At 41.0% G+C, this 13,653-nt stretch overlaps 1 protein-coding gene across 3 annotated transcripts in view; it reads right to left on the bottom strand.

Annotated features, from left to right (window-relative positions):
• The window catches only part of XRCC2 (X-ray repair cross complementing 2), a 178,772-nt gene that overhangs the window by 156,024 nt on the left and 9,095 nt on the right, over positions 1-13,653 (bottom strand). For 2 of the 3 annotated variants that reach the window (XR_008296537.1, XM_027051307.2), the window contains exon 2: positions 8,999-9,080. The exons of the other annotated variant lie outside the window; for it this stretch is intronic. Coding sequence is in view for 1 of the 2 variants with exons in the window: in XM_027051307.2 (XP_026907108.1) it covers positions 8,999-9,080 (82 nt within the window). In the remaining variant the exon portion in view is untranslated. The remainder of the gene's footprint in view (positions 1-8,998; positions 9,081-13,653) is intronic. 3 annotated transcript variants of the gene reach the window in all.

Raw genomic sequence — 13,653 nt, 5'->3', positions numbered from 1 at the left:
CTCAACTGAAAATGCCCCTCCACATTCCCAAATGCCATCAGTTATTCTTTGCTACGTGAATTTCTTGAAATGGTATCGGCTGGCATGACATCTGCACTGTAAATTATTTTCCTAGCATTCTGAATTAAGTAAACCACTCTGGACTTTAAAGATTCCAAATCCTTTTCTATATAGGTTCCAATAACTCTCTTTCAGTGAGGAAATTAAACACTCAGGGAAACGGTCCTGCCCTCCAGGGCTTTTCGAAATCCACTGTGAACAATGACCTTCCAATTCTGGCTAGTTTGTTTCCGTGTAATTTACGGTTGAACCACATAATTGGAAACACTGTGTTAAAAATGTAGATTCCTGGGGCATCTGGGTGGCTCAGTCGGTTAAGCGTCCGACTTGGGCTTCGGTCATGATCTCCCGGTTTGTGAGTTCCAGCCCCGCATCGGGCTCTGTGCTGATGGCTCAGAGCCTGGAGTCTGCTTTGGATTCTGTGTCTCCCTCTCTCTCTGCCCCTCCCCTGCTCATGCTCTGTCTCTTTCTGTCAAAAATAAATAAACATTAAAAAAAAAAAAAAAGCTTAAAGTGTAGTCAGAGGTGCCTGGGTGGCTCAATCTTTAAGCAGAACCTGGAGCCTGCTTTGGATTCTGGTCTCCCTCGCTCTCTGCCCCTCACCCGCTCATGCTCTATCTCTGTCTCTCACAGATGAATAAACATTAAAAAAAATAAAAAATAAATAAAAAGTAGATTCTTAAGCCCCAAGCAAACTACACAGTCGAGAATCTGGTTACTTTATTTCCTATTATTACTACCAACTATTGTAAATTGGAACATTCACAAAAAGTGTGTAAAAAAATCTAGCATGTTACCAGTATACCATATTTAAGGTAGCATAAAACTTCAGCCAGTTTGTACTATAAACTTACATGCAACTTGCAATTCAAAATTTAAATTAAAAAGATTTCTCCTCACCCATCCACCCTGCCAAGATTCCAGACTCAAGGAACACAACTATTTTCACAACAACAATCGTTCACCAATGCTCTTGCTGAATGTTAACACAGTGACTAAAATCCTATTCAATACTCTCTCCTACTATATAACTTAGGAGCTAAGCTGAAATCCTGCCCTTACTCCCAAATAAAGCTTTTTACTGCCCTACATTACAAACAGAGAACAGACTACAGCCACTAGACGAAACATTAACACGGAATAGATCTCAACGGTAGTGAAGGAACGTCGAGAACACAGTTAAGCAAGATTCACCCGAAACGGCTTGTAGGATACAACGAACCACAGAGAAACACGGTGGGGAAACCAAGCACCAGACTGCGCTGAACCTTCCCTTGTCCTTTCCCCAGAAGAGAAGGCGGAAGAGGCCGCCCGCCGGCCACCAACCTTTCTGCCGCACTTCACAGATAAAAAGGGACAATTCGTGATATTTCGTTTGATCCTAACAGCAATTCTGTGAGATAAGAAAGCGAACTTTATAACCCTCCATCACCATGGTTATCACGCTATCTAAGTTTTGACTATTTACGTCACCGTATTTCCTGTACGCTACTTTAAGGTTGGGACTTGTCTATTCTATCTCCGGCACAAAACACAGTACCTTTTAAATGCATTTCATCACATTACTTTCTTTTGGAGAACTTCTTGAGAGATACCTAAAAAATGAAAATGGAAGTCCTGATCTGGTGAGGGTTAAAGGCCCAAATGTCAACCTTGGAAGATGGCATTTGGAAAGGAAGCAAGTCTGGTAGGGAGACACTGGTCACCAGAACCCGGCAGGTGTAAAGGCCCAGGCCCAAGGCTCGACACAAGAGACGAACACAGGAGACAAGCAAGAACAGGAACAGAGCGTCCAGTGCTAGTCCAGCCTCCTGCCGACTGTCCCTGGCCCAGGCACGGCTGCCACTCAGCCTCCTTCACTTATTCAGAAGGCAAGAGCAAGGCCAAAGTAGCGATTTACAGGTTCTTCTCAGAGACAGGCCTGGAAGCACCCACATAAGCAAAGCAGGGTTTTTAATTCACGCAATCACATAAATATCCTAACAGAATTCAGCTTTCAAAATGCTATGTTCACTAGGTGTCACAAAATAAAAAGGTCTTACAACCAGTAGGATTTAAGATTTAAGACAGTAATAAGAGGCTGACATACCAATCTGAGTAAGCCACAGAGACACAGAGAACAAAAAGCTCTCTCTCCTTGTAGATGAGAGTGAACCAAAAGAAAAGAGGCCAAAAACCCAATTACTGGGATACATCCACGGTTAGAGGAGTTGGCATGAAGACGTATAAAACAGAAAGTTAACAGAAAAATTAGGAGGAGAATGACACAGAGCACAAAAGGTTTCAAGAAAACGAAACAGTTCTAAATCCTAGTAAATGCAGCACAAAAGTTCTAAAAGTAAAAAAATGGCAGAGGGGAGTTCAGGAACAGGTCGCTGAATTGGTCCTGGACAATCACCTGACAGCAGTAAAGGTGTAGTTTGCAAAAGCACGTTTAATATAAACGTTACATTATGAACCAAACTTCAAAACCAGACAGTTGCAAGACAGATAGAAGGGTGCTCCAGGAGTGCAGCAAGGACAAGGAATCAGGCTGCAGGAAGGCAGGGACATGCGAGGAATTAGGGGGAAATACGACAGTTTACATTCATTTAAAAAGTAAAAATATTTGGGGCACCTGGGTGGCTCAGTCGGTGAAGCGTCCGACTTCAGCACAGGTCGTGATCTCACAATCTGTGGGTTCGAGCCCCACGTCGGACTGTGTGCTGACAGCTCAGAGCCTGGAGCCCGCTTTGGATTCTGTGTCTCCCTCTCTCTCTCTGCCCCTCCCCTGCTCATGCTGTGTCTCTCAAAAATGAATAAACATTAAAAAAAATTTTTTTTCTTTAAAAAGTAAAAATATTCAGTAGCAGTTTCATGAGACCGGAGAGTCAAATGAAAACAACGGAAGTTAAGAGAGAAAGGCAACATATTCCGAAGCAAAAGGAAAGAGACCCCGGGGCGCTCAGTCAGTTAAGCATCCCCGACTTTGGCTCAGGTCTGATCTCACTGTTTGTGAGCTCGAGCCCTGCGTCGGGCTCAGAGCCTGGAGTCTGCTTCAGATTCTGTGTCTCCCTCTCTCTACCCCTCCCCTACGCACACTGTGTGTGTGCGTCTCTCTCTCTCAAAAATAAATAAACATTTTTAAAAAAATTTTTTAAAAGGTGGGGGAAAGAGACCCCACAGGGGATAGGAATACAGGACACTGGCAGAGGGTAACTGAACTGTCTCTGCATAGTTCTGGAATTCTCAGAATAGAAAACCTTGCCAAATATTTTCTTGGACAGCAGCTGGTGCTCAGAAACCTCTTTCAGCATAACTCAAAGGAGTAAGTCTTTGAGGACACTTACTTACACGGTTTAACAAGGTTTGCTAAATGCACACATTACTAGGAAATACAAGACGTGGAATACGGACTCCTTAGATCCTTGGTTCGGCATGACTGAAATGAGACAAAGCTTAAGGCGAAATCCTTGCTTAGGAGATTATTAACAGGTATATAAAAACACTCTTCTCCTTTTACAGATTAATAGCAAAGCAAATAAAAAGGTCATTTATAACAACTAAGGAAATAAAACTTGCGAACTTGCAAATTACACATAAATATTATCATTAAGGTTGTAGATTCCCTACAAATATATTTAATGATCAACTGATGTCAATTTCCCTGGTTTTATAAACATTTACTGTCTAATCACATCAAAAATAATATTCAAGCATTATCTTTTTTTTTTAATAATGCCAAACTTTTTTTAAATATTCATTTTTATTTTTCAGAGGGAAAGACGGAGAGATGGAGAGGGAGGGAGGGAGGGAGGGAGGGAGGGAGGGAGGGAGCGAGCACACAAGTGGCGGAGAGGCAAAGAGAGAGGAGGACAGAGGATCCAAAGTGGGCTCTGTACTGACAGCAGAGAGCCCGAGGTGGGGTTTGAACTCATAAACCATGAGATCATGACCTGAGCCAAAGTAAGATTCTTAACCAACTGCGCCACGCAGGCACCCCTCATCATCCCCAGGTGCTCCCCAAAATTATGTTCTACACAGGGGACATAGTCCTTTTAGCTATATTTGAAGTCACTATCTCAAATATTCCTGAGAGCTGTTACAAAAGAAATCATAACCTTGTCCACTCCAAGTATTGGGAATGACAACTTGCAGTAAAACACCAAAAAACCAAAACCCCCCAAAACACATACACACACCAAAAAACATCTCTACCATTTGGCACTTGACAAGTTAAACGAAATCAGAAAATCTGGATGGTTTGGCCTTGATAGTTGCTCTCACAAATAGAACGCTGTAAAGGACCTCGGTAACAGATTGTCGGAGTGAGTTGATGAATCTAAAGATCCTTCAAAATAAGGATAAAAAAGAAAAGCCAAAAAAATACATCGTCTTGGTACCAATCTACTAATTGTATAACAAATATGTTGAATTTGCAGATTACAATCATTACAGTACTGAAGAGGTAATGAGTTGGTATATAGTACTAAGTTACTACAAAAAAACATTTAAAAATGTTTCCAACAGCATTGGAGATTTCTATAATCCCTAAATCTCTTACTGCTTCGACTTGAGCTTCCCTGTACAGTTTCTGATAAACTACTGTTATTGATAAATAACCCTTATGATACCAGGCCTGAGTGTGCCAATGCTCCAGGGAGTGTTCATCTAACTAGTTTACAGCTATCACATCCATGGCGGTTTTAAGTAAGCTCTTCTGTCAGTGACTGAACATGACAGGGTTTCTAAAGTTTCTACAAACCTAGGGGCGCCTGCGTGGCTCAACTGGTTGAGCATCTGACTCTTAGTTGCAGCTCAGGTCATGATTCCAGGGTCATGAGATCGAGCCCCACATCGGGCTCTGCACCGGCTGTGGAGCCTGCTTAAGATTCTATCATCTCTCCCTCTGCCCTTCTCCCCTGCTCACGCTCTCTAAAATAAAACAAAAATTTTTTTAATTGAAAAATTGAAAAAAAAAAAGTTTCTACAAATGTAATATTCAAATGCGTAAGTGGTGCTGAGAACCCATGTTTTAATGTCAATTTCGTGAGGTCCAACTTAATAACATCTTTCCTGATAGAAGAGAAAGTCCCATTTTCTAACATGTTTGATCAAAATTTGTCTTTTATTATTGATAGTTTAGAAAATTGTTTGCTAACAGATCTGTTCTACAAGGAACAGTAAAGGGAGCCTTCTAGTCTGAACGAAAGGACAGTAGACAACTTAAATCCAAATGGATTAATTCGAAACAGGTCAATGCACCTAGATAGGTAAATATGGAAGACTGTATAAATATGTTTTAGAATTGTAACTTATTTTCTCTTATCTAAGAAACAATTACATTAAGTAATAAATTTACTTATTTGTTATAATGCATTTTAATTTCTTTGCTGTAATGGTTTTTTAATTTATTGCAATAACTAATAATTTTATTTTAATTAAATAAGTTTAGATGTGTTTATGGACATACAATGTATAAACATGTAATTTGTAACAGCACAAAGGAAGGGGAAGAAATGGAACTATACATCAAAGTATTTATAAAATACTGAAATTAAGGTGGTATTAATTTAAATTAAATTATTTTAAATTAAGATATTAAGGATTAATGGTAATCCTCAGAGCAGCCATTAGGAAAATAACTCAAAAAAATAAAAGTAATGACTGGGAATAACAATGGTATGCTAGAAAATACTTTTTTTATTTTTAATTTTTTAATGTTTATTTATTTTTGAGAGAGAGAGAGAAAGACAGAGGGCGAGCAGGGGAGGGGCAGAAAAAGGAGGAGACACAGAATCCAAAGCAGGGTCCAGGCTCCGAGCTGTCAGCACAGAACGGGACGTGGGGCTTGAACTCACAAACCGTGAGAGCATGACCTGAGCTGAAGTTGGACGCTTAACTGACTGAGCCACCCAGGTGCCCCTAGAAAATATTTAACACAAAAGAAGACAGTAAAGGTGGAAAAGAAGCAAAAAAGACACACTTTACCAAGTCACAAATAGACAATAAAAGGATAGAAAAAGATATACCATATAAACAGTTAACTAGTAGCTAATGTGGCTATACTACTATCAGACAAAACACACTTTAATAATTGTTATTAGAGACAAGCATTTTTGTTTTCCACTGTGTTAAAAGACAGCATAAAATTTACTCTCTTAACCATTTTTTTAACGTTTACTTTTGACAGAGAGAGAGAGAGAGAGAGAGAGAGAGAGAGAGAGATCGAGTGGGGTAAGGACAGAGAGAGAGGGAGACACAGAATCCGAAGTAGGTTCCAGGCTCTGAGCTGTCCACACAGAGCCTGATGCTGGGCTCGAACCCACAAACCATAAGATCATGACCTGAACCAAAGTCAGATGCTTAACCGACTGAGTCACCCAGGCGCCCCGAGCATCTCAACAGTTTTTAAGTGTTTCACATTGTTGTGAAACATCTCCAGAACTTTTCCATGGTGCAAAACTGAAACTATGTACCCATTAAACAACTCCCCTTTTCCTCCTTTCTCCCCAGCCCCCGGTACCTACCATTCTACTTTTTGTTTCTATGGATTTGCCTGCTTTAGATACCTCATATACGTGAAGTCACGCAGCGTTTTTCTTTTTGTGATTGGTTTATTTGACTTGGCACGTCCTCCTGGTTTCTCCATGCAGTAGCACGTGACAGGATGTCCCTCCTTTTTCAGGCTGAATAATATTCTGTGATTTGCGCAGACTACATTGTGCTTATCCGTTCACCTGTCAGTGAGCACCTGGGTCTCTTCTACCTCTTAGCCACTGGGAACGGTATTGCTATGAACACAGGTATGCAAATATCTTCGACACTCGGCTTTCAATTCTCTTGGAGACATACCCACAAGTGGAATTGGTGGATCGTATGGCAGTTCTATTTTTGATCTTTTGAGCAAACTCCATACTGTTTTCCACAGTGGTTGCACCATTTTACAATTTCATCAATGGTGCACAAGGGTTCTAATTTCTCCACATCCTCATCAACACTTATTTATTTATTTACGTACTTACTTATTTACTTATTTATTTTTTACAGTAGCCACCCTAATGGGTGTGAGGTGACAAAGAACATTTTATAATGATAAATGAATCAATCCATCAATAGGGTATAATAACAAACATACAAGTGCCCAAGAGTACATGAAGCCCCCAAATATATGAAGCAACACTGAGAAATAAAGGCAGAAATAAACAGGTCAACAGTAATAGTTCGAAACGTCAATACACACTTTCAGTAATGGATAGAAAATTAGGCAGAAGATCAGCAAGGAAACAGAAGACTTAAACAGCACTAAAAACCAACCAGCACTCCAAAACATCATGAAAACAATCCAACTACAGCAGAATGTACACAAGTGCACATCTAACATTCTTCAAGATAAACCAAATTTCTTCTGCAATAAAACAAATCTCAAATCAATTAAAAAACTGAATCACAGAAGCATGTTCTCCGATCAGAAAAGAATGAAAACAGAAATAAGTAACAAAAAAGCTGTAAATCTTCTTGACCTTGGATTAGCCAATGACCTCCTAGCTACGGTACCAAAAGCATGAGCAAGAAAAGATAAAATAAATAAACTGGACTTCACCAAAATTAATAACTTTGTGCTTCAATGGACACCATCAAGATCAACTTTTTATATAAGTCAATAATAAAAACACAACCCATTGTTTTAATGGGCAAAAGATATGACATTTCTCCAAATTACACATACAAATTGCCAATTAGCACACGCAAAGAGGCTTAATGTCACTAGCTGTCAGGGAATGTAAATCAAAACCACAACGAGATATCATTTCATACTCACTAGGAAGGTTATAACTAAAAACACAGAGAATAATAACCTTTGTTTGCAGGATGTGGGAAAACTGGAACTATTCTAAACTTCACCACCGGTGGCAAGTAAAACGTACAGCTGCTTTGGGAGACAGCCTGGCAGTTCCACAAAAAGTTGCCACATGAACCTAACAATCCTTCTGGTAGGTATTATCCATGAGAACTGAAAACATATATCCACAGAAAAACCTGTACACAAACAATCACAGCAGCATTATGCATAAGAGCAAAAAGCAGAAACAACCCAAATGTACATCAGCTGATGAAAAGATACACAAAATGTGGCATACCCCACACAACAGGATATTACTCAACAGTAAACAGAACTACTGACACATGCCACACTATGACACAACCTGGAAAGATGATGCCAAGTGACAGAGCCATTCACAAAAGAACACATACTGTATAATTCCATTATATGAAATATACAGAAAGGGCTAACCTAGAGTCCAAAAGGAGTCCAAAAATGTTGCCTAGGGCTGAGGGACATGGGAGGAGGTGGGCAGTGACTGCTCAATAGGCATGGGTTTCTTTCTGGGGTGATGAAAATAATCTAAAATCAAGTGTGGTCACAGGTACATAATTGAATACTAGAATACAACAAATCATTAAGTTCTATACTTAAACGGGTGAATTATAGCTCTACAAAGCTCGTACATTAAAAGAGAAAAACGACCCAAGCACAGAACCTTTTTTCTAAGTGTCGCTAGTGTAGACGTGCTGTGGGAAGAGTGGGTACGTCTTTTCCCTTCTGTAGAAATATCACCAGACATTGGGGTACCGAAGGACTTTCCTGTGATTCTCAAAGTTCTAAAGAATTAAAAAATACAATAATAGCAAAACTCCCACAAATAATGTGTGTCGGGATAAGAGAGCTCAATACTGATTCTCATGATTTACCAAAGATGAGTCAAACTCTATCTCTGACACAGATAACAAAGACTTGAAAGTGTTCTGTCGTGATCTAATTCTCACTTTTTAATTTTACGGTTTAATCCATATATCCACTTGCTAGGGGTATGTATGCACAAATGAATATATGTGGGGAAAATACACGTTTTAGAAGACAATTTATGCCACTATTTTGGTTTGAGATTGTTTTTACCATGGACAGATGAATCTTCATCAGCAAACAGATATGGTTCTATTTCTTTCAAGGAACTTCTACCTTCAAGTCGGGCAAGGAGCTTGCAAAAGAAAAAAAAGAGAAAGAAAACTCATTATCTAAAAATATAAAATCCTAGAAATCTACATTATATAATTTTCCAAAAGTCTATAAAAAAACTCACTTAATTTTGAGGATTTAAAGGAAATTATGAAATAGCAAATACAGGGGCGCCTGGGTGGCTCGGTTGGTTAAGTGGCCGACTTTGGCTCAGGTCATGATCTCGCGGTCCGTGAGTTCGAGCCCTGCGTTGGGCTCTGTGCTGACAGCTCAGAGCCTGGAGCCTGTTTCGGATTCTGTGTCTCCCTCTCTCTGACCCTCCCCCCGTTCATGCTCTGTCTCTCTCTGTCTCAAAAATAAATAAACGTTAAAAAAAAAAAAGAAAGAAAGAAAGAAAGAAATAGCAAATACAATTTAGGAGAAAAATTGTGTCATTTACTCAGAAAATAATTCATTTTTTAACTTTATTTATTTATTTTGGGAAAGAGAGAGAGAGCAAGCGTGCGTGCACAAGTAAGGGGCGGGGGTGGTGTGTGCGTGCACAAGTAAGGGAGAGACGGGGGAGACAGAAAATCCCAAGCTCAGGGCTCCATCCCAGGAACCGTGAGATCATTACCTGGGCCGAAATCAAGAGCTGGACACTTAACTGACTGGGCCACCCAGGTGCTCCGAAAACACTTCATTTTTTATGTACCAAATATCGGATGGTATAAAACAAGGCCCTGTCTTCAAAGGAGCCGCCAGTGTAGTTTGGGATATAGGACCAACTGCTAACTGCCAAGTATTTACCTTTCTTACGCGTCATAATTTCCTTTCTCAGTAAACTTACCACATGCGTTAGACAGATACCAGCTTTTAATGTGTCTGCCCAAGATACTGCCAATTCCTCGTCTAGTGGAGGAGGGCGCAAAGGCGAAAGTGAGAAAAAACGCACTTGAGGAGCTCCCGCCTGAATTCATTAGGTGAAGAGAGCTCGGGCAGGTACCGAGCGCAAGTGCATCAGCCAGGGTGCAGAGGCGCGGAGGCGATAAGGAACACTCTGCTGGTAGGTGAACTGTACACAGATGTGGGACCGCTACAGCTTGTAGCTGGTAACATGAAACAGACAGGAGATTAATAAAGTCCTAAAGGAGCAAAAGTCAGATCACAGAAGGCCGCAGATGCCATGTTTAGGAGCCCGTTCTCTGGTTTTGAGACAAGAGCAAGGGATTTTAAGCTGTGAAGTGAGAAGCATTCTAGAACAGTTGGGACTTCAGAACCAGACCTGTTAGCCCCTTTCTCTGGGCCGGGGCCTTCTCATCAGGAAAGTGGTAACAGCTACCTCCCAGCCAAGGTTGTTGAGGAGTCAGGGTGTTACAAAAAAAAAAAAAAAAGTGCTTGGCAGAGAGGAAGCACCGTGTGGGTCCCAGCTATCATCATCTGCTTATCATATCATCAGATTATCCTGGTGGCTACAAGGGATGGATTTGAGAGTAAAAGCAGCTCTGGAGAAGGCTGGAGTCTGTCACACTCATCTAGAGGAGGTGTGCCCACACCAAGTAGTTAGGAAGACGGCAAGCAGAACTGTGACTGGGTTAAATGCCAAAGAGGGAAATGTAATCAAAGTGGATTCTCAAGTTTCTAAGGAATCAGCACAGATTTGACAAATCTTCCATACAACAAAAGACAAAAAAGAGCTATCACAAATGGGAACAAAAGCATTCCCTCTTCACCAAGCAAAGGGTTCTCTATGTTAATTTAGCAACTACTTCCTGAGTTTCTCTTACATACCGTGCACCATAGCAGGTAAGAAGATGCAGACTGCAGGGATGGAGAAGACAGCCTGACCGCAGAGACTCTGCTGTCCAACCACTCACAGGAAAAACCCTCAAAACAAGCAACACTAGTTTTACATGAGAATGCCTTTGATGAGGCGGCAAAAAGTGTTCGTTCCATTAAATCATGACCCCTGGGTACTTTAAAAATTATTGTGATGACAGGGGCGGCACACTAGCAGTAAAGAACTTAACCTTGACCAAAGAGAGGTCTGGCCTTTGCCCTTGGCTCCTGGGAGGTCATCCCTAAGCCTCTAGGAATATCCTTCCAGATAGAAGCGTCTTTACCTCGGGCCTTATGCCCCATCAGATAGTCTCAAAGTGTGACTTAGGGTGGGGCTTTGGGTCAACTTGACTCTGGTATCAGAGGGGCTGGAAAGTGAGGTCAGCTGCTCACCTGCATCTAGGGAGAGAGCCCCAGACCGTCACACGTGTTGCTGGGAGGACTAGGCACTGGCCGCAAGCGCACGAGGAGAGGACAACCGGGAGGGTGTGCATCAGGAATTCCCCTAGACTTTGATCCGTGACATCTCCCTGGGCTGCTTTCAAATCTGCATCCTTTCCCTGCAGTGATCCATAACCATGAATGTAACAGCTCTCAGTGAGTTCTGAGTCCTTCCAGCGAGCTGCTACACCTAAAGGTGGTCTTGGGGAACCCCAAACCTGCAAGTCATGTCAGGGCGGGCGCAGTCTCAGGGGCCCGAGACTTTGTGGTTTGTGTCTGCAGCAAAGGCCCAGCTTCACACACAGATAAAGGACTTCTGCTCCAAACTGAAATACAATCGTTTTTTTCTCTAGAAAAATCACTTACTTGTGTGGATTATTTGAGTTGGATGCTTTTTTCATAGACTACCTTTGTATTTGAAAGGAAGAAAAGACAAACTATGATTATACAGACTTCAGTACTTGGCAGACATTAGAAAGGAAGCCAGTCGCCTTAAGAAAGCTGACAGTATTTGTTGCCAATGATAAAATTTAAATTTTGGAAAACTTATCCACCACCATGACCGTGACAGCTGGCTTCCCAACACTTATGGTCCTTTTTGAAGTCACCAGTGTTTCAATGTGGTTTTTAAAACAATCATTCAACACATCAGTCCTTGAAAGGTCCGTGTAATCCACTGAAGCGGTTATTTCCAAATGACCAGGGCATGATGTCAAATCATTTCTGGGTAAAAGATTCACTCCGAGTATAAGGCCAATCAATGGTTTTAATGTATGAAGAATTCCCTAATACACATTTTATATTCTATGTTGCAGTGAACTTTTAGGAAACTACTACTGGTCAAGTTTTGGTACTTTGGCATCAAAGAAGAAAATCCATAATTATCTGGAAAGACCTTCAAATACTCCTCCTTTTTCCAACTATGAACCTGTGAGAGCCCAGTCATCATGTACTTTAACCGAACACACAGTAATAGACTGGATGCAGAAAAGATGAAAACCCGTTTAACTTTCATTAAGCCGGACATTAAAGAGATTTACAGACACATAAAATACCATCACTCCTCACCACATTTCAGGCTCCTTGCTGACAGCAGAGACAGACTCAGGACTTGAACTCATGAACCGTGAGATCATGACCTGGGTGGAAGTCAGACATGTTAACTGGGCAACCCAGGCACCCCAATCCTTGGTGATTTTTAAATGTGCAATGCACTCCTAAAACCAAAAAGTACGAGAACCACTGAGTTAGAAAACTGAGAGTCCTGCCTGAAGAGTAAGACAGAAATGGGGCAACTGGGTGGCTCAGTGGGTTAAGCATCCGACTTCGGCTCAGATCATGATCTCGCAGTGCTTGAGTTGGAGCCCTGCATAAGGCTCTGTGCTCACAGCTCAGAGCCTGGAACCCGCTTGGGTTTCTGGGTCTCCCTCTGTCTCTCTGTCCCTGCCCTGCTCACGCTTTCTCTCAAGAATAAACATTAAAAAAAAAAAAATAGAATAAGAGAAACTTTCATGGACAATATGGAACACATAAAACAACGGTATGTATGCAAATAACTAACATGCTCATCAGAACGATTAACTTAGGAAGTTATGCAGAGAATATTTACTTATTGTCATTGCTTAAAATATTTCAGAGTTCTCCCCTCTGAGAATTCCTTGTAAGAAAGTATTCAAGAAAGCTTTATATTGGCATGACTCATGGGCAAAGATGGTATTACCCCTCTTACCAAATTGGCTACATTAGCCAGTTTGCATCTGATTTCCACTGTTATTAAAAAATCAAATTCATTTTTTCGGGGCGCCTGGGTGGCTCAGTAGGTTAAGTGGCTGACTCCAGCTCAGGTCATGATCTCACCGGTTTGTGAGTTCAAGCCCCGCCTCGGGCTCTTTGCTGCTCAATCGGGAGCCCGGAGCCTGCTTCTGATTCTGTGTCTCCCTTTCTCTCTGCCTCTCTCTCTCTCTCTCTCTCTCTCTCTCTCAAAAATAAATAGACATTAAAAAATTTTTAAAAATCAAATTCATGTTCAAAGATGAAAATTTTCCACTATCGAAAATATTCAAAATAATGTTTTACAATGCCAAAGCAGAGTATAGGGAAATTACCGCTCAGAACTTGGAAATAGATTTACCCTTATAAATGCAATACAAATACAAATAATATTAACAATTTATAGAAGCCATTTTATGGGACGAGACATCATCCAAACCTAGGCAGAAAACACCCTACAAACTGACATAAATCCATTATAAAATCAAAATTAACAATGTCCAGAGTTAAGGAGTTAGAAAGAAGCAAGGTATTCAGAAGGGCAAAAAAGAGTGTAAGTGTCCAGG

Source organism: Acinonyx jubatus, chromosome A2 (genome assembly GCF_027475565.1).
Source record: "Acinonyx jubatus isolate Ajub_Pintada_27869175 chromosome A2, VMU_Ajub_asm_v1.0, whole genome shotgun sequence".
Lineage (NCBI taxonomy): Eukaryota > Metazoa > Chordata > Mammalia > Carnivora > Felidae > Acinonyx > Acinonyx jubatus.
The sequence above is the reverse complement of the archived record's forward strand: the minus strand, read 5'-3'. Positions and strand labels throughout refer to the sequence as shown.